The sequence below is a fragment of the Patiria miniata genome, unplaced genomic scaffold, assembly GCF_015706575.1.
Source record: "Patiria miniata isolate m_02_andy unplaced genomic scaffold, ASM1570657v1 HiC_scaffold_7, whole genome shotgun sequence".
NCBI classification, from domain to species: domain Eukaryota; kingdom Metazoa; phylum Echinodermata; class Asteroidea; order Valvatida; family Asterinidae; genus Patiria; species Patiria miniata.
In genome coordinates, this window is record NW_024037074.1 from 40,908,596 (window position 1) to 40,935,513 (window position 26,918).

The following is a 26,918-nucleotide window of genomic DNA, read 5'->3' on the forward strand; positions in this document are numbered from 1 at the left end:
TAATTGTTTTCAAGTATGTATGTAATAACAAATTAACCTCGGACGTTATATCTGAGGTCTGACATGTGATTGAGTTGTGATGACATGTGACGACTTGTGCTTGACTTGTGTCTGACTTGTGACTGACTCGTGACTGACTTGTGATTGACTTGTGTCTGACTTGTGACTAACTTGTGATTGACTTGTGTCTGACTTGTGACTAACTTGTGATTGACTCGTGACTGACTTGTGATTGACTCGTGACTGACTTGTGACTGACTTGTGACTAACTTGTGATTGACTTGTGACTGACTTGTGATTGACTCGTGTCCGACTTGTGAATGACATTCATGTCAGTCGGCAAAATGACGACTTACAGCAGATGTTTGCATACGCGTAAGTCGTCACAAATTCTCGGGTCCCGAGAGTACAGACTTAGCCAGAGTTTACTGTACATGTACTTAACAGCTGAGCTACAGCTACTTTAATCCATTTACTTTTTCAACCATTAAGCCCCCTCCCCCCGCAACCCCCCAAAAAACTTACATAGAGCAAAGTCCCGCGCCATATCAATTGATGGCAAATGTACAAATCTTAAACATTGACGACACTCTGACAAGTCACTGAAAATCTTTTTATTGAACTTTTCTGCCACCAGAAAGTCAAATTCAAACTTTAAAAAAAAATTGTCACTCATTGAAAGAAACTCAGAGAAGCATGTTTTGGTTGTTCTACATCTTAATTTGGAAACACATATAAATGAGATGGTACAATGAAATGTTTCAAACAATGGAAACTGCAAAATCTTGCATCAGATCCACAAGGTGAGAATGATTGAATGATATAATAAAAACCGCTGCCTTACGGTTATAATGGTACATTTATTAAATATTTCTACACTACATAAACTGATTGTCAATGTGCTCAGTAAAATTTTCTGAAAAATAACAAAAAAAATTAAAACATTTTAGTTCTACATTTGACACCTTCATAACTATCGTTATAAATACATGCATTTGCTCTATGAACAAGGAACCAATCTTATGATGATCTCTGTAATATTTAAAATAATTCCCAATTACATATTCCTTGGAAATCAGCTGTGCAAATCAAATTTTGTAAGTCTTGTAAATGGCCAATTCCAGCATATTTAAATCAGTTATACACATCATAATATAGGGCAAGTAAAAGGCGGAACCCAAACCTAAAAAAATATACAATGTATTTCATATTTCAAAAAATATGCACATGTAGCACCAAAAATAAAGATGGCTGGAAAGTCAATTTCATAAACTACTGTTAGATGAAAACAATTTACTGAAATAGCGCAATCTATTCAAAATACCTCACTATTTAAACACAATGACCCTAAAACCTCTTTCATCCAAAAAATGCGAGCAAGTTATAGCATATACAGTAAACCATAGGCATGATAGGTAACAATGATGTCGTTCACAATAAGCTGTGTACAGGTGTAAGTGCGGTGCCCATGACATCATCTGAAATGCAAATGGAACCAAAATTACACAGCACTGTTGAAATGATGTCATTTGCCTTTAGTGCCCCCTTACAAAATGGATGCACCCCAGGTCCCCCCCCCCCACCCAAGAATAATTGATCCTAGTATAGTTACACCACTATGTGCACAGGTGAAGAATGTCAGGGGGAGCTTCATGTAGAGTGACACATCTATAAGAATTAATATGAATACAAAGACAATATCTCAAGGAACTGAAATTCTACTCATATTTTTTTATGACATCTTCACCCACAGATTCTGTGTCTTGATAGGCTGAGAGCGAGTCACATGGTACTTTCTATTTTTGTTATCTTTCAGTGCACGGCCAACAGTACTATACCCGTAGCAACCAAACTGTAACCATTAGCAACCAAAGTACTATATTGTGGCACGGTATTTGTGTGCAAACACATGCTATTGTGCGCGTTGAGAATTGCGCGTAACGCGTATTGTTCCCAAAAGAGCACGCCACAGGGTCAGGTTCAAACACTGCGTAAAGGGGTGGTTTGGAAGAGAGAACTAAGTTTCCCACCAATTTAGTATTGAAAACATGTATTTTAACTGTTCAGATTTGAGTAATTTAAAATATAATTTAAAATAATTTAAAAACCAAGCAGAATCTGTGGGTGAAGTGTTATAAAAACAAATATTGACTTCTTTATCTCGTGGTGTAGTAAAACTAGCCTCCCTCGGTGATTCATGGAGCATTCTATTTTCCCTTGGCTCGGGAAAATAGAATGTGCATGGGTCACCTCAGGAGGCAAGTTTTACTACACCACTGAAGCAGTCAATACTATTCAAATTCTGTAAGACAAGTATTTGTTCAAAGACACTTCACAGACAAACGTTTATCATCATTCAACCGAGTTAAAATCATTAGGACAAGTAAAAACAAAATAAATAGTTTCTCATCCAGATTTTTGTTTTTTTTAAAGGCAGATGACGGCTTTTTTTCTGTCAAGATGGCGGATTTTTCAAGATGGATTCATCCATTTTCTTGAGTTTTTGCTGATACTTTTGTGGCTAAATGAGCTGTGACGCTTTTTAACATATTGTTAGCGTGGGGGGGGGGAGACACTGTTGTTTTTGTTTTTTTACCTGGCCTTAATTCCATACGGTGTGAGAAAAATCATATGAAAATTGGAGGATTTAGGACTGTAAGGGTTAATAAAGATTAACCCTAACCCACCTCACTCCTCCAAAATCCTCCTGGCGGTTTTGGAGGATTCTAGAGGATTGAGGATGAATGGTGATTGAATCAAATGAGGATTCTGGAGGATTGAGGATGAATGGTGATTGAAGCACATGAGGATTTTGGAGGATAGAGGATGAATGGTGATTGAAGCACAAGAGGATTTTGGAGGATTGAGGATGAATGCACTTTGAGGCAGGACTGTCTGATGATTTTGAAGGATTTGGCGTTGGTTATCCTTCATTTAAACACGAGTGCAAAGTTTTGGGATGAGGAGGATTTTGGAGGATTGAGGATGCATGCATTTTGAGGCAGGACTGTCTGACAATTTTGAAAAATTTAGGCGGAGTTGCAAAATTTTGGAGGATTGAGGATGGTTGTAAGCAACAAGGGCCTAGGGGGTTAGGGTTAAAGCATCCTGAATATCTATTTATTATTATTAGTTTTTACAACTAATGGTTTATCGTCGGCCATCTAGACCTGTTTATGTGTCTTCATCTGACTTGGTTGAACGAAGCCTTACTCACCAGTGTGAACCATTTCATGTCTGTGTAACGAACTTTGGTAAGAAAAGGCTTTACCACAGGTCTCACAAATGAAAGGTTTCTTACCAGTGTGAATCATTTTATGTCCATTTAAGTTACTTTGCCGGATAAAGGCTTTACCACAGGTCTCACAAACAAATGGCTTCTCAGACTCACTAGCGTGAACCCTTTTATGGATGTTAAGATTACTTTGATGTGCAAAGGCTTTCCCACAGGTCTCACAAATGAAAGGTTTCTCACTAGTGTGTACCCGACCATGTCTGTTTAGAGAATTTCGATGAGTAAAGGTTTTACCACAGGTCGCACAAGCGAATAGCTTCTCGCAAGTGTGAACCCTTTTATGGATATGGAGATTACTTTGATGAGTAAAAGCTTTACCACAGGTCTCACATTTGAAGGGTTTCTCACCAGTGTGAACCCTTACATGTCCACTGAGGTTACCTTGCCGAGCAAAGGCTTTACCACAGGTCTCACAAACGAATGGTTTCTGACCAGTGTGAACGCTTTTATGGATGTTTAGATGGGTTTGCTGAGTAAAGGTTTTACCACAGGTCTCACAAATGAATGGTTTCTCACCAGTGTGAAGCCGGTCGTGCTGACGCAGATTACCTAGCTGAGCAAAGGCTACACCACAGGTGCCACAAACAAATGGTTTCTCACCAGTGTGAACCCTGCCATGTTTGTTTAGATCAGTTTGCTTAGTAAAGGCTTTACCACAGGTCTCGCAAGCGAATGGTTTCTCACCTGTGTGCACCATGCCATGCCGAAGCAAACCACTTTGCTGAGTAAAGCTTTTACCACAGGTTGCACAAATAAATGGTTTCTCACCAGTGTGAACCCTGCTATGTCTGTCAAGTTCATTTTGCCGAGTAAAGACTTTCCCACATGTCTCACAAATAAACAGTTTCTCAAGACTGTGTAGCCTGAAATGCTGACACAGACTACTTTGTTGAGTGAAAGATTTACCACAGGTTTCACAGACGAATGGTTTGCCACCAGTGTGAACCCTGTCATGTTTCTTTAGATCAGTTGGCTGAGCAAAGGCTTTACCGCAGGTTTCACAAATGAATGGTTTTTCGCCAGTGTGAACCCTTTTATGTATGTTAAGATGCGTTTGCCGATTAAAGGCTTTACCACAGGTTTCACAAGCGAATGGTTTCTCACCAGTGTGAACCCTGCTATGCTGACGCAGACTACCTTGTTGAGTAAAGGCTTTACCACAGGTCTCGCAAACGAATGGTCTCTCACCAGTGTGAACCCTTTTATGTATGTCGAGATAGATTTGGTGAGTACAAGCTCTACCACAGGTCTCACAAACGAAGGGTTTCTCGCCAGTGTGTATCCTGCTGTGTCGTTGAAGATGACTTCGTTCAGTAAAGGCTTTACCACAGGTCTCGCAAATAAATGGTTTCTCATCTGTGTGCACACTTTCATGGGTGCAAAGATCACTTAGTGAAGTAAAAGCTTGACCACAGGTTGAACAAACGAAAGGTTCCTCACTCTGTTGCAACCATTCATGGCTGAGGTTGCTGGCTACCTGTCTGGAGTACTGGTCCACCAGAATCCCACTGGCTACATCTGTTGGTGTTGGGGGGGGGGAAACAAACATTTTTTAAACGATACTTCAAAATGCAACACTTTGGGATTTTGAAAGATTTAGTTCAGGCTGCAGGATGGCCAAGAGAATATTTGTTGAAACATAAAATGTCCATTCTGTCCTGGACATGATTTTCTGTTACTTTTGGCTCTTCACATCTTTTGAATTTACAAAATACGGCTGGGCTCAAGGATGGGTCAAGAGAGAGAGATGGGGATGGGGAGGAGGGAGAAAAGGGCTCTCTCGAGTAAAACAAATTCTAATTCGATAAAGTTTGGGTCACTGCGGGGAGGGGGGAGGGAAGTACGGGGGGGGGGGGGGCCTATCCCCAAGGATTGATCGGGGGGGGGGGGGGGGAGGGCAAAGGGCTCTCTGAAAGAAAAAGAAAAAAAATCGAATGTGATAAAGTTTTGGTCACTGCAGGGGAGGGAGGAGGGAAGTATATGCGGGGGGGGGGGGCTCTCTCAAGTAAAAATAGTCTCATTTGATAACGTTTTTGTAACTGCAGTGCGGGGGGAGGGGGAAGGCTGGATCAGCCATTCAGGCTTTGATCTATTTTTCTATTACTTTACAATGTACACATTGTTGTGCCACTCTATGTTCATGCTCATCAATTTACAAGCAAAACCTCTATGGAATGTGTACTTACTAGTTTCTGGTTCTGGTGGTGGAGAAGTGTCTTTACTGTCCATGATTCACTGAGTCAACCAACATAGGCCTGGGTAGAAAAACTGATGTCATTCCTGCATGATAAACAAAGATAATTAATGCTATATTTCTCAATCAAGAAGTGGGTATTAACCATACTTATTGTGTAGTTTATGACTCCATTCCATATAATAAGAATGAAAAGACCATTTTATGTTTTGGGGCGTACTTACAAATTTGTACCTAATAAAAAATAGGTAGCCAACCACCTACATTGTACGTATTTTTTTGTTCGCTATTTTACTATTTCAATACCACATTGAATATCAGCTGGCTTAATTTTTAGGAAGATGGATTTTTATCTATGAGGACAATTATGGGATAAAATGATAACATGGTTTGTGTAGTTTAGGACACATTTTTCTGTTATGTTCTTAAAGTGTTTTAATCGTTCCAAAATGACTTTTTTAACCTCAAGTATTCTTCTTTAAGCTCTGATATTAACATCATCACAGTCCAGCGACGTCACATTGCCATAGCTGCCAACTTTTCAAAATCCCAATTAGTAATCAACCCGCGCGGTCATTTTCAACTTCTCGTTTTATCAAAAGCTTTACCAACATCGAGTACAGGTACATGGTTAACATGTACACATACATGTGCATACCCTTCTTGTTGTGAATAATAATGTACTGTAGGCCAAAAGATAATTTAAAAAAAAAAAAAAAAAAAAATTAAAATTAATGTTGTTTTAATGTCTGTATTTGTTTGTTGAAGTCAAATAAACAATAACAACAATAACATGTGCGCATATTTTTTTTTAAGATGCATGCTATCGATGTGGAGTTTCGAGTTCGTATCATGTTTTTACACACAATGATTTAGGGCCACCGTATGCAATAGAAATATCCCGCCAACATACCTTGCAAACGCATGCTGATTTATCTTTTCTGGACGTTGTGACAAACTCAAACTCTATTAGCAATTATTCCAACCATACTCTTATTAAATTCCATGATTAAAATCTCGCACTGATGGGTCTCATCCCGGCAATAAGCGACCAAATGTGCTCACGATCGTCACTGAAAAGTACTCACATACAGTACACACAACCACACATCCACGAGATGCACACAAATGACACACCATTGAAAAATATTTTTAGTCTGGTCCTCAAGTACTCCACTGCGCACACTGCATTGATGTCTATCAGGTGCTTGACTGCATTCTTAATAGACTTGTCACCAGTCCATCCATTATCGCGACATTTCGCCAGAAGTTTTTGGTCAAAAACGATACTTTACAAGTATTTTTTTTTTCGTTAGGTAGAAAATGGGAAATTCGTAATGTTTTAGTGGCAAATCGTATTTTCGTAATTTAACAAACAATTCGTAATAATTACGAAAAAATCGTACTAGTTGGCAGCTATGCATTGCATTGCAGCCTGCACTGAACACACTGAAGCCAAATTTATTTTGCAATTACTCTGTCGTGATTGTGCTTTCATCCCGGGAAAGATTCCCATATCTGGCCATCAGTGGGAAACAGTCTGGTAAATATCAGAGACGCCATGCTTTTTCAAAACCATGACAAATTTCCATGATTTTTGGATAGGCCTAACTAGACCTCTGAAGATACCGAATTTAACGATTTTGTGCTATTTAACAGTCATACTATAGCTGGGTTGATTTTCTGCTGACAATATAATTTCGATCTTAAATTAATTTTCGGCTCCCCTAGCAACGGGACCTTCCACACACAGGCCGTACGTGGCTCTGTGACTGATATATACGGAGGTAGTCCAGTATTTCAGTCACATTTATGGGACTATCTCGAACAGAGAGTTTGTATTTTTCTGAGGGGAGTGAAGGGCTCGGGCGCAGTGGGGATGGGGCAAAGCGGGGAAGAGGGAATGGGGCGAAGTGGGGGTGGGGCGAAGAGGAGATGGGGCAAAGTGGTTAGGGGCGAAGTGACATGGGGCGAAGTGGAAATGGGGCGAAGCATCCGACACCCGTTTTTCTATAGATTGAAGCATGGCTACAGACCCGTGAACGTGGCGTTGTATACAACAAGCCACGTTCACAGGTCTAGGATACATGTGCATATAGCCACGTTCACAGGTCTAGGACGACATATCATCCCCACTTCGCCCGAGCCCTTCAGAAACTCAGAAAAAATACAAACTCTAGTCTGAGGTGTTCCACACATCATATTAGGCGAAGTAAAAAAAAAACATGTTTCTCGTCCCCGCCCGCTTCCTTTTTGGAGGCCGCCTGGATTTTTTATTATTTTTTATTTTTGAAAAATGCAATAGGCTAAAAAACACTGTAAAAGTCCACAAATCCATCGGAAAATAAATACTTGCGAAATAAGTGACCAATACAACTCTAAATGGCAGTGTAAATATGTTCAGTTTTCTTGTCCAACTTGTCTTTCATTTTAAAAGTGTCTTTGAACAAAGAAAACACCAAAGGTTGCAGGAAATTTTAAAATGGCGACCATCTTGAAAACAATTTAAAAAATAAAATAAAAAGCCCCGCTTCCTCCTTTTTTTTCAAAAACTGGGACGAGAAACATGTTTTTTTTTTATAAGGCCTTATATTACAATGTTTATATTCGATCATCGATTGCATCCTCTACTCCTAGAACTATGATGCTCCACTACGTGGAGCCTCATACTAGTTCTAGCATGGAGAAATTCATGGTTCTAGGAGTAGACTCTAGCCCCATACATGTTGCCAATTTACTGGACTAGGCCAACCTCTGTAAACACACATCCACCATTTACAAAAGTCAAAAACATGTCGAAGTAACATTGTCAAATTTTTTGGTGAAATTTCCAGATTCGTTTGCACACGTTCATGACGTTTGCGTATCAAAATTTCAACATGAAATTTCATGAAAATTAGACATCCGGAAAAGGCAGCACTTTCTGATTAGCCTATAAAGAGGGTGAGTATACTTCTCAAGCAAAATAACTACAAACTAAGCCTAAATGTGAAAATCAAAATTTGACAAAGTTCGACATGTTTTTCTAGTGGTAGGCCTACATGGTGGTGGAAGTGTGGCCTGCTATGTTTACGGGAATTACGGAGGTAGGATGGAACGCCGTATTATCGCGGTACTTATCACGTTTCTCGTTCGGAATAGAGATTGCCCACTAACCTTCCAGAATTGTCCTGTCTTATGTGTAGTATAACTCTTCCTTTTTAAATTAATATAAAAAAATCTGACGGGTGGTGTGGTTTATTCCGTGTACGATGCCTGTGAAAATAGACATGCGCGGCGTGTGCGAACGGAGGTGGACTCCCTATTATCGCGGTATGCGGGAAGTGGTTTTTATAATGATCCCACCTTTTTTGTTCGTAGTTTATGTTTGACCAAAACACCCCCTGAATAAAGTCTGATATTTTCCCTGTAACGTTCAAGTTGATTAAAGACAAAATGTCTGCAGGATGATTTCTTAAGACCCTGCCCTTCCCCCGAAAGGAGAACACAAATCCCTGAGGCAAGTCTACTGATCGGCGATTGAGGGCGCCATTCACTTTACACGGTGTGCCGTTTTATTTTCGCTAACGCGCGGTGCTTATTTTGATCCCGTAAAAGTTGTTACGATTTCGCGCTGCAAATATCGTCGTTCGACTTCATTTTACATTTGCAGCTGAAGAATGGGAACCAGACAATGGAACTTTCATGGACAGAGCGCAATTAAAGATTTATTTATGTTAAAATATAAACGGTACCTTTTAGCAGACACGGTGAGGGAAAATTTTGCAAGTTTTGGAAAACGTTAATATTTATTAAAATCGTTAAAAGTCCCGAAAGACACAACATTTTTTAATCGTCCTTTTTATACAACTCTGTAGAAAACCCTTGATGACTGGTGAACTGGATAAAAATTGCCACTTGAAGGAGTTTTGACACTGTAAAAAGAGAAATTTCCCATGCCGCGATAATACTATAGGGATGCCGCGATAATAGGGAGTCCGACTACACTAGTCCAGTAAATTGGCCACATTTATGGGGCTACCTAGACTCATGTATTTGTTTCCAACATTTCTGTAATGACTCACCTTCAATGAGATAATTGGTGAAAAATGTAGGTCAGGACGCAACATTCTTTCCTGTCCCAGATTAAAATAAAAAGAACTTCCATTTTACAGCCTTGTGACTTGTGTGGAGCACACAAGTCAACAAGGACATCGACAATTAATACAAAAAGTTACTGACGTACATGTAGTGCGCCCTCTTTCACCTCGGAAAGCCTACCGTTAACTCCGTATTATTTTTGCGTCCCCCCCCCCCCCCCCCCCTCGTCTTTAGGCCAGGGAGGGGGGCGCATAGATGCATGAGCTTTAATTAATGTGCAAACCACGCATAATAAGTGTTCCCATTTTCAAGGCGCATTTATAAAGTTTTTGGGGCTTGGTTTTCATATTCCTCGTTCATATCAGAACTCTCTATACCATTTTGGGAAATGGTTACTGAAAACACTCTTTGAAACTAGGTTATTACTTAGGCTATCTATGCATTCCATCCGCAAGTTGCGAACCCTACAATGTGCCCCAGTCTTCAACATATTATGAAGTTGGCGCAGAGCTTTTAAGAAGAAGAAGAAGAAGAAGAAGATCCGACATTCATCACGCGTGAGCACAAAATGCTCGAGGGGCAAATTCCGCAAGAGAGCTGCACTTGGGTAAATATCTAGGGGGGTCCGTTCACAAAGTTGAAGAATAGCTTTCTATGTGCACGTTTACCCCCCGCTCGAGTGCTGGATCGTCTTTTAGGCCGTCAGCCTCACGGTCCAAAATTTTGGTCACCGGTATCAAATGAGGGGAATAATCGTCATAGCGATTTTTGGCAAGGTATACACCTCCAGAGTTGGAAAATATGTGATAGCATTGCAGCGGTGGCAGCTTTTTGGGTGTTATCACCCTTTGTATTAAAATGTACATCAACATGCTTGTTACCACTCTAGGGGCGGTATACCTTGCGCATGTGCACTATAATCATTTATGCCCTGATTTGATACTGGCCAAACCCCCAGGCTGATGGCCTATTTTGTTTGTTGTGTCGCAATCTGATCACATCGTACGTATACACGCCCGTATATTGTTTTTCGTTGGATTTTTACCGTGATGAAGGAAATGTCACCCCGTCGCCCTCGGTTTTACACGGCTCCAGCCACCGTCTCGAGGCCCCCATACCCAAAACCCAATGCAACCCAAAACCCAAAACCCAATGCAGGCTCCGGTCCAGCTCCGAAGTCGACTCCGTCCAGCGACATTCCTCAACCAGTGCCATCTCAACGAGCTGCCGATCCTACTCCAACTAGAGCAGAGCCTACTCCATCGGCACCGCCATACGGTACCGACACCGCCCATGGCCCGTCGTTCGGGCTTACAGGAAACCCGGCTGGGTATGCTTCATCAGCCTGGTTGCAGCCGCAGACATTGGTCCGGCCACGCCCTGGAACCCGGGCCCCTGGGGTAATCCTCGGTTTCCCACGACTGCAAACTCGGCACATATGCCACCATGCTACTACTCCTGGGGTTTTCCTTCCCAGTGGTTTCCACCGATGCCTCCCGATCGGCATATCTGCAATCGTCAGGCGCTGCCCTTACTGCACCTACTACTGGTTCACGGCGAGCAGTCAAAATCTGTTGGTAGCGTGCCGTCTCACACCGACGCCGTTATTAAGGTCGTCAGTGACATCAGCGACGAGGAGAGCTCGGAAATGTCTAACACAGGAACTTCGACGAGTTCCCTTCCTGCTTCGAAGGGGATCCTCCGTAACCCCCACAAAAAGAACAAAGGAAATCCCATTTCGGATGAGGTGATTAAATGGTGGGAGGAACTTAGAACTCATAAACTTTCACCGGAAGACCACCGTGAAAGAAGAGTTGTCATCCTTTGCGGTTCCCGAAGAGCAGGATAAATATTTCTCTGCTCCGGAGTTGCCAGCCGGTATCAAGAAAGTTTTCAAACAGGTAAATCCGTCCATTGTTACTCAAGATGACAGACTAAAAACTGCTCAATTGAGGCAACTGCCAATCCCGAAGGTCCCAGTGAAATCAACAAGGATATATGGTTATGGACGTAATTTCTTCAGGCCTAATTCTGTTAGGTTCTGCCAACTGAGGCCTCGCAACAACCCGCCAACGTGCCTTTGATGACATCGTTGATAAGAAATTCGATGCAGCTTAAGCGGAACCAACCTTCCATGGGGGAACTCTTCAGTTCTTCAATGATGAAAGATATCGAGGAGACGGAGAAAGCCAAAAAGCTAGCAGCGAAAGTTACCAGTGGTAAGAGCCATTCTACAAATTCCTCCAAAGAGAAGCGGTTCTCGCCTTACCAAGCTGTGTATAGCTGAGAGCGTCAAGAAACCGCCAGTTTTCGACACCCTACAAGCCGACATACAAGGGGTTTGCTGTTCGACAATCTTACAAGTCGTCCTCAAACCGAGGAAGAGCGGGTAGGCAGCGTAATGCTTCAGACAACGCATCCTCAAAAAACTAACTGTGTGTGGTTTTCCAGTCAGTTCCCCAGCCAGTTCCCCAGCATCTTCTTCAAATATATTTCTCGCAGGTCGTCTTCAACACTTCCAGCACCATTGGTTAACTTGTTACACATGGCCCATGGGTCATTGATTCCATTTTAGGCTACCGCTTGGAATTTTTGTCAGAGCCTTTTCAGAGTAAAGTCCCCATTACACGAGCCCAATCTCGTCGTCACGCGAGTATTTTTGATGTAGAGGTGAAGAAGATGCTGGAGAAAGGAGCGATAACTGTTGCACAGCCACTTAAAGGTCAGTTTCTGTCTTCACTTTTCATGGTACCCAAGAAAAACGGATATCTCCGTCCCGTCAGGGTGGAACTCGCTCAGTAAGTCTTGTTCAACTTGCACTCAAGATTTGGTTATGGTGTCTCCAAAAAAGTCTCATCTTGACGACAGAACACCTGCCAGGCTCGATGAATGTCACAGCGGACAATTAACCTATTCCGTGTGTTCAACGATCGATCGGAATGGCAACTAAACGTTTGGTTATTTCGCAGGATTATGAACAGACTAGGTTTCTCCCCAGACGTGGATCTGTTTGCAACTCGACCCAACACTCAACTCCAGATGTTCGTGTCATGGCAACCAAACCCCATGGCATGGAGAGTAGACGCTCTACTTCTGAACTGGAGGAAGATTAAGGGTTATGCCTTTCCTCCCTTTGCTCTTCTGCCCAGGTATTTGAGCAAGATCAGCGAGGAACAGGCCACGATTGTGCTCATCGCTCCCGTCTGGCGCACACAGATCTGGTTCCCCCATGCTTCTGGAGATGGCCGTTCAAAATCTCGTCATTCTACCCAGGGGAAGAGATCTTTCCAATTGCCTCACAGCCGAACACTTATCCATTCACTGGCAGACCTAATGTTGTTAGCCGCGTGGAAGTTGTCAGGGAAAACCTTCGCTCAGAGGGAATTTCTCAGTCTGTGTCCTTCACAGTCATGTCACCATGGAGGGACAAGTCCAAGAAGCAGTATGAATCAGCTTGGAATCGATGTGCCAGCTGGTGTTTTCAGAGGCAAGCGGATTCTGTTCGAGCACCTATAGCGGTATGTTTATCATTTCTTCAAGATTTGTTAGATTCAGGATTGCTATACAGAACTATCAATGTATACAGATCGGCAATTTCCTCAGCCCACGTCTTTGTAGACGGAGCACCAGTTGGACAACATCACTTAGTTCAACGGTTCTTCAAGGGTGTTCTTGATTTGCGTCCTCCACAGCCACGACACAATGCTACATGGAATGTGGCAACTGTGTTGACTTATTTCAAGTCTTTACCTGACAATCGTAGATTATCTATCAGACAGTTAACTCATAAATTGACTCAGTATGCTAACTGCACCAGTTACAGCTAGTCGCTGTTCGTCACTCACAGCTATCGATATCAATCATAATATGTCAAGGTCTTCAGATGGCAGTTTTCATTTTTGGTTGGTAAAACCTTCCGAACGTGTGTCAGTTTAATAACAAACCCTTCCACGATACTGAAATTGCTCGTTTTCAAGCTAACAGAAACCTTTGCGTAGTAAGCACTTTGCAGGAATACCGCAACGGGACTTCTCATATTAGAAAAAATGGGAACTCTAGCATGACTCAGCTCTATAGCTGCTGTCACACTCCAAACCTTACCATCCGGTATACATGTAGTACCATCCACAGTCTCCAGATGGTTAAAAGATGTACTCAAAGAAGCTGGCGTTGATACTTCATATTTCAAGGCCCATTCAACCAGGGGTGCATCTACCTCAGCAGCTGCAAGTGCAGGGGTAACAACTCAAGACATCCTGAAAACGGCAGACCGGTCATCCGTGACTACTTTTGCCAACTTCTACAACAGAAGATCATCTCTGACGGAGTTTGGTCAAGCTGTTCTGGCATCGGCACCTTGATGACCGGCTTTGAAGTATACAGGGTGAGTCTCTCCGGAATTGGCGTAATATAATTCCCCAATTAAAGCACTTACCTGCAATCTGATTGGAATTATATAAGACAATGGAGGAGAGACTCAGTCTCAGCATTTTTACAGGCACTTTGACTCCCGCCCGAGAACTAAATCAGGTCACAGGTCGCCTCCGCCAGTCATCATTGCTTCTCAAGCTTCAAAAAGACGATCCAGCACTCGAGCGAGGGGTACACGTGCACATAGAAAGCTATTCTTCAACTTTGAATAGAGCACTACTGTATTCTTCGATCTTTGTATACCTAATGACTATTCCATTAGCTTCAAAGGGTGGTTAGTTAGAAGGTACAATTATACAGAGCGAGTCTCTCCTCCATTGTCTTATATAATTCCAATGATATTGCAGGTAAGTACTTTACATAACTGGGGAATTTTTTTCTATTCTGTACGCGTATGAAGCATGGATGTTGATGCACACTGCAAGTGCGCGCTCTATCACTCGGACGGCCAACCATTATTATTGGTGTTAATTTTGCAAACCCCCCCCCCCCCTTCCCTTCCGACTTGCATTTAAGGGGAACAAATTGAAGATGAATTGAATTGTAATAATTACAAATTACCGGCTACAATCACAAAAGTCGTTTCAAATTATCATCAAAGTACTTCAAGCTAGGGCCAAAAAACGAAACCCCCCCCCCCTAAAAAAAAACTTTTAACAGAGCAGAGTCCTGCTAAACAAAATCAATCGATGGCAAATATACACATTTCAAACATTGACAACATTCTGACAAGTCACTGAAAATCTTTTTATTATCTTTTCTGCCACCAGAAAGTAAAATTCATTGTAAAAAGCATCACTCATTGAAAGAAACTCAGAGATGCGTATTCTGGTTGTTCTATATCTTAATTTGGAAACATTTAAATGAGAAAGTACTGACGATGAAAGGTTGGAAACTGCACAATCTTGCATCAGATCCACAAATGGAGAAGGATTGATTGATATAATAAAACTACTCCCTTACATGTATGTTATAATGGTACATTTATTCAATATGTCTACACTGCATAAACTGAACACACTTAATTAAACTTTCCTAAAATATGAACAATTTCTTTTCAAAACATTTTGGTGCTACACTTGACACCTTCATAACTATCGTCATAAAGTACATGCATTTGCTCTATGAACAAGGAACCAATCTTATGATGATCTCCGTAATATTTAAAATAATTCACAATTACATTTACCTGTGAAATCAGCTGTGCAAATTAAATTTTGTAAGTTTTGTAAATGGCCAATACCAGCATAATTAAATCAGTTGTACACAACCCACATCGTAATAATATAGGGCAAGTAAAAAGCGGAACCCAAACCTCAAACAATATATTTCATATTTCAAAAAATATGAAGCACCGAACATAAAGATGACTGGAAAATCAATTTCATAAACTACTGTTAAACGGAAAAAAATACTGAAATAGCGCAATCCATTCAAAACATATCACCATTGAACACAATGATCCTAAAACTCATTCGTCCAAATAATGTGAGCGAGTTACAGTAAACCATAGGTAACATTAACAATGATGTTGTGCATGATCATATGTGTAAGTACGGAGCCCATGACATCATCTGAAATCGTAAGTTAAACCAAAATTACACAGCGCTGTTGGAATGACACATGTCATTTGCCTTTAGCGCCCCCTTGCAAAATAAATGCACCCAAGCCCCCCCCCCCCCCCCCAGGAATAATTGACCCTAGTAGTTACGCCACTGCATGTGCACAGTGAAGAATTTGGTCAAGAATGTCTAAGGGAGCTACAGTAAGACATGTATCAGAATTCATATGAATATTAGACAATATTTCAAGGGCCTGAAGTTCTACTCATATATTTTTTTCTATTTACATTCCATACAACTGTAGTATTTGTTAAAAGACAATGGACAAACATTCATCATCATTAAACCGAGTTGAAATCATTAGGCCAAGTAAAAACAAATCAAATAGTTTCTCATCCGGATTTTTTTCAAGGCAGATGACTGCATTTTTTCTCAAGATGTCAGATTTTCCAAGATGGGTTCTTCCATTTTCTTGACTCTTTAGCTGATACATGTACTTTTGTGGCTAAATAAGCCGCGACGCTTTTTAACAGATTGTTAAGTTAAATGCGTGTACACAGCTACAAATTTAGTGGAGGAACATAAAAAATAGATTTAATCAGATGGCAAAAGGTTGATAAAAAAAGACAATAAAAGAGAGGCGGCTGGGAAAAAAGGAAGCAGGCGGGGACAAGACACTGTTTGTTTATTCACTTGGCCTTAACTCCCTAGGGTGTGTGAAAAAATCACATGGAAATTGGAGGATTCAGGACTGTATTTCTTATTATTATTTCTACAATAATGGCTTATCATCAGCCATCTAGACCTGTTTATGTGTCTTCATCTGACTTGGTTGAGGACAACGCTGCACCCGTGTACTTCTGTGAACCCTCTCATGTCTGTGTAAAGAACTTTGGTAAGAAAAGGCTTTACCACAGGTCTCACAAATGAAAGGGTTCTCAATATTGTGTACCCGGCCATGTCTCTTTAAAGAATTTCGATGAGTAAAAGTTTAACAGGTCGCATAAGCGAATAGTTTCTCACTAGTGTTAACCCTTTTATGGATATGAAGATTACTTTGATGAGTTAAGGCTTTACCACAGATCTCAAATTTGAAGGGTTTCTCACCAGTGTGAACCCTTACATGATCATTTAGCTTACCTTGCCGAGCAAAGGCTTTACCACATGTCTCACAAACGAATGGTTTCTCACCAGTGTGAACGCTTTTATGGCTGTTTAGATGGGTACGCTGAGTAAAGGCTTTACCACAGGTCTCACAAAGAAATGGTTTCTCACCAGTGTGAACCCTAGTATGCAGACCTAGATTACCTTGCCGAGTAAAAGCTTTACCACAGGTCTCACAAACAAATGGTTTCTCACCAGTGTGAACGCTTTTATGATTGTTTAGACGGGTACGCTGAGTAAAGGCTTTACCACAGGTGTCACAAACAAATGGTTTCTCACCAGTGTGAACCCTGCCATGTCTGTCAAGTTCAGTTTGCAGAGTAAAGGCTTTACCACAGGTCTCACAAACGAATAGCTTCTCGCAATTGTGAACCCTGCTATGTGTGTTTCGATGGGCTTGCTGAGTAAAGGCTTTACCACAGGTCTCACAAACGAATGGTTTCTCACCAGTGTGAACCCTGCTATGCTTACGCAGATTACCTTGCTGAGTAAAGGCTTTACCACAAGTCTCACAAATGAAAGGTTTCTCACCAGTGTGAACCTTCTCGTGTCTGTTTAGAGAACATTGATGAGTAAAGGCTTTACCACAGGTCTCACAAACAAATGGTTTCTCGCCAGTGTGTACCCTTTTATGTCTGTTTAGATGTGTTTGCCTAATAAATGCTTTCCCACAGGTCTCACAAATGAATGGTTTCTCACCAGTGTGAACCCTGCCATGCAGATCTAGACTAACTTGCCGAGTAAAGGCTTTCCCACAGGTGTCACAAATGAATGGTTTTTCACCAGTGTGAACCCTGCTATGCAGATCTAGACTACCTTGTTGAGTAAAGGCTTTCCCACAGGTCTCACAAACAAACGGTTTCTCACCAGAGTGAACCCTGCTATGCAGAGTTAGACTACCTTGCTGAGTAAAGGCTTTCCCACAGGTCTCACAAACAAATGGTTTCTCACCAGTGTGAATCGTGCTATGTGTATTTCGATGGGCTTGCTGAGTAAAGGCTTTCCCACAGGTCTCACAAACGAATGGTTTCTCACCAGTGTGAATCGTGTTGTGTCGCTGGAGGTGACTTCGATAAGTAAAGGCTTTACCGCAGGTCTCACAAACGAATGGTTTCTCACCAGTGTGAATCATGTTGTGTCGTCGTTTAATAAAAGCTTTCCCACAGGTATCACAAACGAATGGTTTCTCACCAGTGTGAACCCTCTCATGCTTGTCTAGAGAACATTGCTGGGTAAAGGCTTTCCCACAGGTCTCACAAACAAATTGTTTCTCACCAGTTTGAATCCTGTTGTGTCGTTGGAGGTGACTTCATTCAGGAAAGGCTTTCGACAGGTCTCACAAATGAATGGTTTCTCATCTGTGTGCACACTTTCATGGGCGCAAAGATCACTTAGTGAAGTAAAAGCTTGACCACAGGTTGAACAAACGAAAGGTTCCTCACTCTGTTGCAACCAATCATGGCTGAGGTTGCTGGCTACCTGTCTGGAGTACTGGTCCACCAGAATCCCACTGGCTACATCTGAGTGTTGGGGGGAAAAAATGTACCAACATTTTAAAACGCAACACTTGGGATTTTGAAGGATTTAGTACAGGATAGCAAAGAGAATATTTTTTTTAAATATCAAATGTCCAATCTGCCCTGGACATGTTTTTTGGGTGGGAAGTTAGATGCAGCCGCGGAAATCAACTTCTAACATGTCTAATGGATGTCTATTGTTCAGAAAAAAATTTTCTACTCTACATAAACTGAGCGCACTTAATTAAACTTTCCGAAAAAATGAACAATTTCTTTTCAAAAAACTTTAGTGCTACATTTGATACCTTCATAACTATCGTCATAAAGTACATGCGTTTGCTCTATGAACAAGGAACCAATCTTATGATGATCTTTGTAATATTTAAAATAATTCACAATTACATTTACCTGTGAAATCAGCTGTGCAAATTAAATTTTTTAAGTTTTGTAATTGGCCAATACCAGCATAATTAAATCAGTTGTACACAACCCATATCGTAATAATCATCATCATCATCATCATTTCACCATATCACCATATAAACCACTGGCGCCGCAAGTGAGTTCAATTTTCGTCTGGTGCGTTGTCGCAGAAAGCAAGGCAACGAGAATGCTCTCCACGCATGCACCAGACGAAAATTGAACTCACTTGCGGCGCCTGAAAGCGGTGTGGTACCCACATACATCGCGCGCGCAGATTTTTTTCGATGTCATCACGTGATGCATATATTTACATAATTAGCAAAACAAAATGGACGACAGCCGTTGGAACTGGCGTTTTTTTACGGACAAGCCACCGAAATCGTCAAGATTTTTCACATTTTTTTTTTTGTGGTCTGTTTCAAGTCGATCATGAGGCTTCGTAAATGACTGCTGAATGTATGAGGTATGTAAATGAAATCTGGGGTGGGATATTAGAGGTGAAAATGAACAATTTTTGAGAGGCCATTTTTTTAGGGTCTCTTGCTACCACATTCTAACGAACAGGTTATGCCTCCAGCGTTACATGTGAATGAATATGGAGCATGTCAGCTGGAGTTACTCAAGCTAGGGCTATAACCTATAGGTAGCATTATTACATGAATTTTAATTTTTTGTTAAATATGGCCAAACTATACATTAAATTAAAGCTCTCGATGGGAGAAATTCAATGGTGCAAACAACATTGTCATAGGTGCTTCCGTTCAGAAGTTATGTCCTCCCAAAGACACCATACTCCTGGAACTCTTCTGGTCGTCATTCGAGTAAATGTATTTGTTAACTAAAAACCAACCATACTATTCAGTTTTGGTTCAAATATAGTCAAACTATACATCAAATTAAAGCGCCTGATGAGAGAAATTCAATGGTGCACACGTCATTGTCATAGCTGCTTTCGTTCAGAAGTTATGTCTCCCGAAACACACCATTATTACTCGTGAAACTATTCTGATTGTGTGTGTGTTTTTATTTCTGTAACCAGGGCGGAGCATCACCTACTGAGGAGAAAGTGATGCCTCCAGATATTCCCTTATATCAGCATCCCAATTCCTATGCCCCCCCCCCACTTTTTCTGCATAAGATGGAAGAGTAATATATATTAATGTAACCTTATTGATCTTCAATGATTAGGTCTCCTTTTGAAAGATCTTCCTGCAGCTTGTGGAGATCCACTCATGACCTTTTGTGATGAAGCATGAATCCAGAAAGACTAATTTATGTGTAAAATAAACAGGGAATATTGACACACCTTTTAAGACATTTTCCTTTCCTCCAATAATTGAAAAATTGTTGATATTCCCTGCCCTGGCTACAATCTAAAGGGCTTTGGAAAAAAATCTGACTCCACCAGAATTATGTCTGACTGCATGCACTTACCACCCCTTCCCCATCGAAGGTTACAAGTCAAGTTTTGGCAGCAAATGGAAATGCATTATTATTGCTGATGTAATTAAATTAATCCTTTAATCAAGTTAAAACATGATCATTTTTTTATTATTATTATTAAATTAAAACAATAATTTTGAAATCAACTGAAATACATTTGTTGGTCATGAATGGACGTTTGTACGAGTTTCATTCGTAAAAAACAATGAGTTACTGGCCTACAAACATGACAGCGCATCATCATCATCAACTGCGTCAAGGGCTGGCCAAACATCAGCGCGGAGATTGTCATTAGACTTTTAAACAAATACATTTCTACAGACCGCAATCAAACGCAGGAACAAAATCAAGATATTCTTACTCAGAAAGGACCAAGGAATTTAGTGATATAGCTTTACAGGAATCCCCCCATGTTCTGTATCTAAATTGTGAAAAACAGTGGCAAATTTGATCAAAATTTGGCAAAAATTGGCAAAAATTACCTTAAAACCTTATTTCTTGACCGTTTGAAACGAAACAAAAAGCATCGGCAGATTGTCCTATCCTATCTGTTCAATAGATGGCAGTATTTATTAATTTGGAAGTCAAGAGAGGGCGGTATTAATCAAAAACGGTAACCCATTTTCGAGGCATGAAAATGCCAAACTTGGTGTCAAAATGGCCGCGCTCATGACGGCCGTCCTGAAAATCACGCTCTGAAACTTCTGGTTTTGGACAAATTGAGGTATGTTTTTCCCGATCTATTGCCATTGTGTAAAAGAAGACATATTTGTCGACATGTAGGAGTGATTTGAAGCTGAAATAGCTTGATGGGACACAGTAACACTCATTTGAAAAACTTCAGTTTTGCGTGTCACCAGAATAGGAAATGTCAATATCGCGGTACCTCTAACATTGCTACTATAGGCCTATACTCGGACTAGAGACGCGAGTGCACTTTGTTTTTCAGTCCCAGACTCATGTATTTTTTCCAACATTTCTGTAATGACTCACCTTCAATAATGAAAAATGTAGGTCAGTATGCAACATTCTTTCCTGTCCCGGATTAAAAAGAACTTCCATTTATACAGCCGCTCCACACAAGTCAACAGGCTAGGAGGCGCCGACTTCCGGGATCGTACGTTGACGTACATGAAGTGCGCCCTCTATCATTTCGGAAGGCCTACTGTACCTCCGTATTATTTTTGCACTCCGTTCCTTCTTTGCATTTAAACAGAAAACATAAATGTAAATTGTATTGAAATAACTGGGACAATCACAAAATTCGTTTTAAAAGCATTTTAAATTAGATTAAGTACTTTTATCCAGCTACTTTAATCCATTTAAAAAATAAACCTATAACACCCCCACCAAAAACAATTTACTAAGAAAACAGTCTCACGCCATTTCAATCGATGGCAAATGTACAAATTTCAAACATTGACAACAGTCTTAACTTTCAAACTTATAAAAAGCGTCACTCATTGAAAGAAACTCAGAGTTATTCTTCATCTTTTGGAAACACAAATGAGAAAGCTAAAGTACAATAACAATCTTCTGCTACTTTTGCATCCAAAAGGGTCGCAAACAAATGGTTTCTTGCCACACTAAAAGTAAGACAATACTTTTTTGTCCGGTTTTTTTTCTCAAGATGGCGGATTTTCAAAGATGCATTCTTTCATTTTCTTGACTATTTTGCTGATACTTGCCTTACTATTGTCACCAAACGAGCAGTAACGCTTTTACACTGATTTATTATCTTGCATTTTAGCTACAAATTGTAATACTTGGATTGTATAATTGTAATCATTGGTTAGAATGTTATGAATTAGAGTTGCACTATCAGTAGTGATCCTTGTTGGTTTGTCAATAGTTGAATAAAATGATTGAGATAAAATAGTTTTCGAAAAGGTCTGCACACTGTTGTCAATATCACACTCTAGTAGGTTGATATTATAGTCACCCATGATATAACATTTTTCTACTTTCACTAGATATAAGTGACAAAACAGTATTAAAACATTCTATAAAGCATCCTGGCAATTCCTTTAATTTTTTCTAAATGTTTATTATATTTTTATATAGGTAGTATTATATTTATTTTTTTAGACAACCAATGTTTTATCATCAGCCATGTGGACCTGTTTATTTGTCCTCACATGACTTGGTTGAGAGAAAAGCTGAGCCGCTGCACGTCCAAACATGCCAAACAAATGTTGTTTTCCATTACTGATATTACATGGTGCCTGCTGTAACTAGGTTATTTGTAAAGTCCCAAGACCGTTGTTATAAAGGTGTTCAACTTTATGTTCATTCAAGTGAAGTTTCCATTCTTTCTAATTGTTGCCTCAGCCATAACTTTTCGGTAAAAGGCTGAACTAGACCGTCTATTAGGGTAGGCCTAAAGATCTGTTTTGTTTTTAAGGCGGATGGTGAACATATCGGCCAGGTATCCACTGTGGTAAGCCTAGCCGTCTTGTCGATGAATTTTCCTTTGTCGAGAAGTTCTTGGATGCCATTTCCAAGGACCATTCTTTGGTTGGAACTATATATTCTACTCTGCTCAGAGTGAAAAACAACGGAGACCACCTGTCTTTATAGACAAAATCCGGCTAAGTCTGCAGTTAACAAAAATGCAAGGTGATAATAATAATACCGGAGTCTAATATAGCGCATCTACCAACAATTAGGCACTCAAGGCCGTGGTAATTATGTCTAATTTTAAAGACAAGTAAATTAAGTTTTTGAGAAACGCGAGACCCATTATGTGAAAGTTGGAAAAAATCACTCGGGTGGGACTCGAACCCACGACCTTCTGCTTTCTAGTGCAGATGTTTTATACCACTCGACCACCGAGCTAACGGGATCGGTTGGCTGGTTCCAATCTGATGTACACAAACAAATTCATCTTATGTATATATGAATTTTCATTAACGGAGATCGATTTGTCGTAACATTGCGTTTTCTGACAAATTTAACAGACCTTTTGCACTCTAACCACTCAGATCAATGGACGAGATCATTTTATACAATAGGGGTGGAGGGTTAATAGCAGACACAGGCATATACATGTAGACTAAATGTTTGAGTTTAAGAAATGTGTTACATTGAATAACACGATATTGAATAACGGCGCGGTATAAAGCGGCTAGCATTGTTATTTTTCGATAAATTCAGGATATGAGCAATCTTGCATGTTGAAATTTTGAAATGTGCAATATACAATGTAAAACATGGAAGTCTAGTGGATATGCGCGTATGGGTGTACTGACAATACGTACGGCGGATAATATTGTTCGGCCTTTGCGGAGGTTTGCGCTCTCTGAGTGCTTTCTAGTTTTGATCCATGTTACAATGAATGTACAATAGGTTTACACATGCCCATCCTTGCGATACAAACGCATTGCCTTCTGACTCCTCCTTAACGCATAAGGTCTATAATGACCCGTATACTCAGCCGAAACTCATGTGTTAAGTTTCTACTCAATACGCCACTCCAAGTTTAAAACATTCGGATACCTTGTTTGAAAATTCGGTTCCATTCAGGAAATGCCGACTGTGTGAAATGGTTCATAGATAGAGCGCCAACACCAATATAAGCACTGCATGTTATGTACTGATTGCTTCTTTTCAGATAACATGAAACTTTTTAAATATTTGTACATGAATTTATTCCCCAGGAATCGTTACAGTGTCGTAATATTTTATTATCTTTGTTTTGTCAGTGGCAAATATTCTGCTCCGTGTAATTGAAAAAAAATTGTTAGACAATTATGCGCCTATCAAATGCCCCCCCCCCCCCGGCGCTGCCCCAGGTCCGATGTCAGGATTTGGTCACGTTTTTCATTCCCCAGGGTGGGGATTTTGGTCACTCAAATTACATTGTTAACATTGGCGTATGGAAAGGCAATCACAAGTGCGCCCCACGTTTGTCGGGACATGGTCGGGGATTGTCACTTAAATTTTGCCCCAGGGGTGGGGATTTTGTCACTTCAAAAGTGACAATCCCTACGTCTTGGGTGCATGGGGCAGCCCGGGATGTGAGGGGTGGGGAAAACAATAGGCGCATTACTCTTTAACCTGTCTTGGGTTTTTTTTCCCGGGTCACTTGGGTTTAAAAAAAAAAAAATTGGCTTGATTTTTAAGATTTGCATGTTTTTCTAATTGTAGCGATCTCTTTGCCCAGAGCTACAATCAAGTCAGTCACAAGTCAGTCACAAGTCAGTCACAAGTCAGACACAAGTCAGTCACAAGTCAGTCACAAGGCAGTCACAAGGCAGTCACTAGTCATTCACACGTAATCACAAGTCAGACACAAGCCAGACACAAGTCGGTCACAAGTCAATCACAAGTCAGTCACTAGTCAGTCACTAGTCAGTCACATGTCATCACAAGTCAGACACAAGCCAGTCACAACTTAGTCACAAATCAAACACAAGTCAGTCACAAGTCGTCCAGTCTCGGTTGTCAAGCTATTGTGGTAAAGGCCTTTTTCTTGTGACTGGACGTGTGATTGAGATAACAACTCTACCAGTTACCAATTACCAACAAGCCAGCTATAGGCTAAAGGGCAGTTTACACGTATGCATACGTACTATCTTCATCACATATAATAACTAGCATAGCATTTTACATTATCTCTTCAACTTTGGGTTAGTTTTTAAAAGCAATAAACAGATGACCGGACAAACATTTACAGCAAAAACAAATACCAATATCCCAGGGTCGAGGCTTAGGCTTGAGGGCCGCCTCCATGACCATGGCCAGCCAATGTGAACGATATCCGAGCTGAAGCCCCGCGTGCAAATTTCTTTTCCAAAGGCGGGATGCTCCACAGTCATCGATAATTCAATAGTTTCGATCGGGCCAGTATGTTTATTCATGAAACAGAACAATGACATCAAGAACATTAATTGTTGTTATTAAGTCAACCAATTACCTTTAACGCATTTTAAAGAACGGACGTCGTCGAACTACCACACAGCACAGTAGCCTAGTGGATAGCGTGATGAGCTATGGATACAAAGATCCGTGGTTCGAATCCACGTCGTCGCTGCTATTTTCATCGACTGGTTTTTCTTCTCTGAATTTATCATTGAGATAATTTTATTTTAAGGACAACAAGAGAACGAGAACGAGAACCTAAGTGTCTTGCAACGGAAACTGAATTATCATGCATGACTTTGGAGCATCCCGCCTACGGAAAAAAAATTCGCGCCCCGCGTAGTAGACTTGGAAGAGTCTGACTTCGGGAAGCCTGCCCTCCTAGCAGGCCTCATAGTGGTGCACTCATTCATTGCGCTTGTCAGTTGTTTCTGCGACTAAAGCAACAACAACAAACAAAACAAAACAAAACAAAAACAGTTTGTAGTGTTCGCGGGAAAATTGACGTTGTAATGTGAACAGCGTGTAACGTTTAAAAAATGTGGGGCCGGGGACATTCCTTGCCGAGAACTAATGCGAGCGAGTAGCGCAAAGCTCTTATACGACGTGGGGTTAGGGGCCCGCTGGACACCATCTTTCCATGGGGCGCTTTTCAAAACCGATATGTCATGGTCAAAAGTCAGACAATACCTTGGGCTATTCGCTTTCCATAGGACGTATAAATAAGCAGCCACTCAATAAAAACAGGGTTTTGCTGAAAAATACACAAAAATGGTGGGAAAAGGCACTTTATAGAACCCACTAATCATGGTAACTCATTCGACTGTGTTTTTCTCCGGTTGCCAAATTTCCAGTGGGGTGAAGGGAGGTGCGACTGCGGGGGCGCGGATTATTTAGGGGTGGGTGCGTAAGTAGTAAAGCCCGTCTAACCAGGATATTTTGCCCATTTTGGACGGACTCTCGACCAATTACCGAATGATGCGTACCCTCCATTATAAGTCGTACCTATGAGATAAGTCGTACGTACGAATTACAATTCATAAGTCGTACGTATGACTAATATGTCGTGCCTACGAGTATATGTCGTGCGACGAGATATAAGTCGTACGCGTTACAATTCATATGTCGTACGTACGACTTATATGTCGTACGCATGATTTCCAAGGCATACAGACGATATTTAAGTTCCATGGTACGACTTGTTAGGCGTATGTACAAGTTAGTCGTACGTACGACATACAAGTTGTACGTATGACACTGTATGACATAATTATAAGTCGTACGTATGAGATATAAGTTGTACGGCTTTCAAGTCGTACGTATGAGTTAGCTGAAGGGAGAGTGAATGGCAACCACCCCCCCCCCCCCGAAAAGCCAAAAAAAAAAGAGAAACAATTTTATAAAGGAAAAAAAAAAGAGGCGCGAAGTTATATTGCTGTTTATTTAAGGGGGGGGGGGTGGCAAATATATTGCCGCTGCCTCCTTCGAAAAGAATATGTTGAAAAAGTACAGGGTTATAGGGAGCCTGAGCAAATTTGCTTTGCCCTCTCTCGAAAAAAATCCTGCCTACGGCCATGGGAGAGATAATGTTTGTTTTTTTCACTATACGTCCCTTATACAGCTTCGTTACATAGCATTGAACTGCGTCAGTTCGGGGCAAGCGCGTTCAGCGCGCTCCCGACAGGAATCATTGTATGGGCGGGTTTTACGAACTGACCGCGTATTGTTGTGTCGCTTCGTACACACCGAGTTTTAACGCTTTGACTATATTTCGGTCACAAGATATTTTCAAGATTGTTTGGATCTTAGAATCTAGCGCGTTTTCAGGGTTGAAATTTCACGTGAAGGTAGATTTTAATAAGTAAGTTAGTAATATGTAAAAATTAGAAAATCGAAAAAATCATGCAATTTGCCTATATTGCCGGTTCGTATAAACGACGACGAAT

General features: G+C 40.8%; 2 protein-coding genes across 3 annotated transcripts; both read right to left on the reverse strand.

The window, feature by feature from the left end:
• Positions 1-3,102: 3,102 nt before the first annotated feature.
• LOC119745623 (gastrula zinc finger protein XlCGF26.1-like) lies at positions 3,103-9,595 on the reverse strand. The gene is made up of 3 exons (XM_038222119.1): positions 9,554-9,595; positions 5,482-5,575; positions 3,103-4,813 (listed from the first exon to the last, which is right to left on the reverse strand). Exons 2-3 carry the CDS (start codon positions 5,522-5,524, stop codon positions 3,210-3,212), a joined length of 1,647 nt encoding a protein of 548 aa, XP_038078047.1. The 5' UTR covers positions 5,525-5,575; positions 9,554-9,595; the 3' UTR covers positions 3,103-3,209.
• A 5,114-nt stretch (positions 9,596-14,709) lies between these two features.
• On the reverse strand, positions 14,710-21,979 carry LOC119745624 (zinc finger protein 595-like). 2 transcript variants are annotated; one of them, XM_038222121.1, is made up of 2 exons: positions 21,103-21,979; positions 14,710-18,246 (listed from the first exon to the last, which is right to left on the reverse strand). In XM_038222121.1, exon 2 carries the CDS (start codon positions 17,856-17,858, stop codon positions 16,554-16,556), a length of 1,305 nt encoding a protein of 434 aa, XP_038078049.1. In that variant the 5' UTR covers positions 17,859-18,246; positions 21,103-21,979; the 3' UTR covers positions 14,710-16,553. The 2 variants fall into 2 exon arrangements, with proteins under 2 accessions (XP_038078049.1, XP_038078050.1); XM_038222122.1 differs by lacking the exon at positions 21,103-21,979 and adding an exon at positions 18,652-18,916.
• Positions 21,980-26,918: the final 4,939 nt, after the last annotated feature.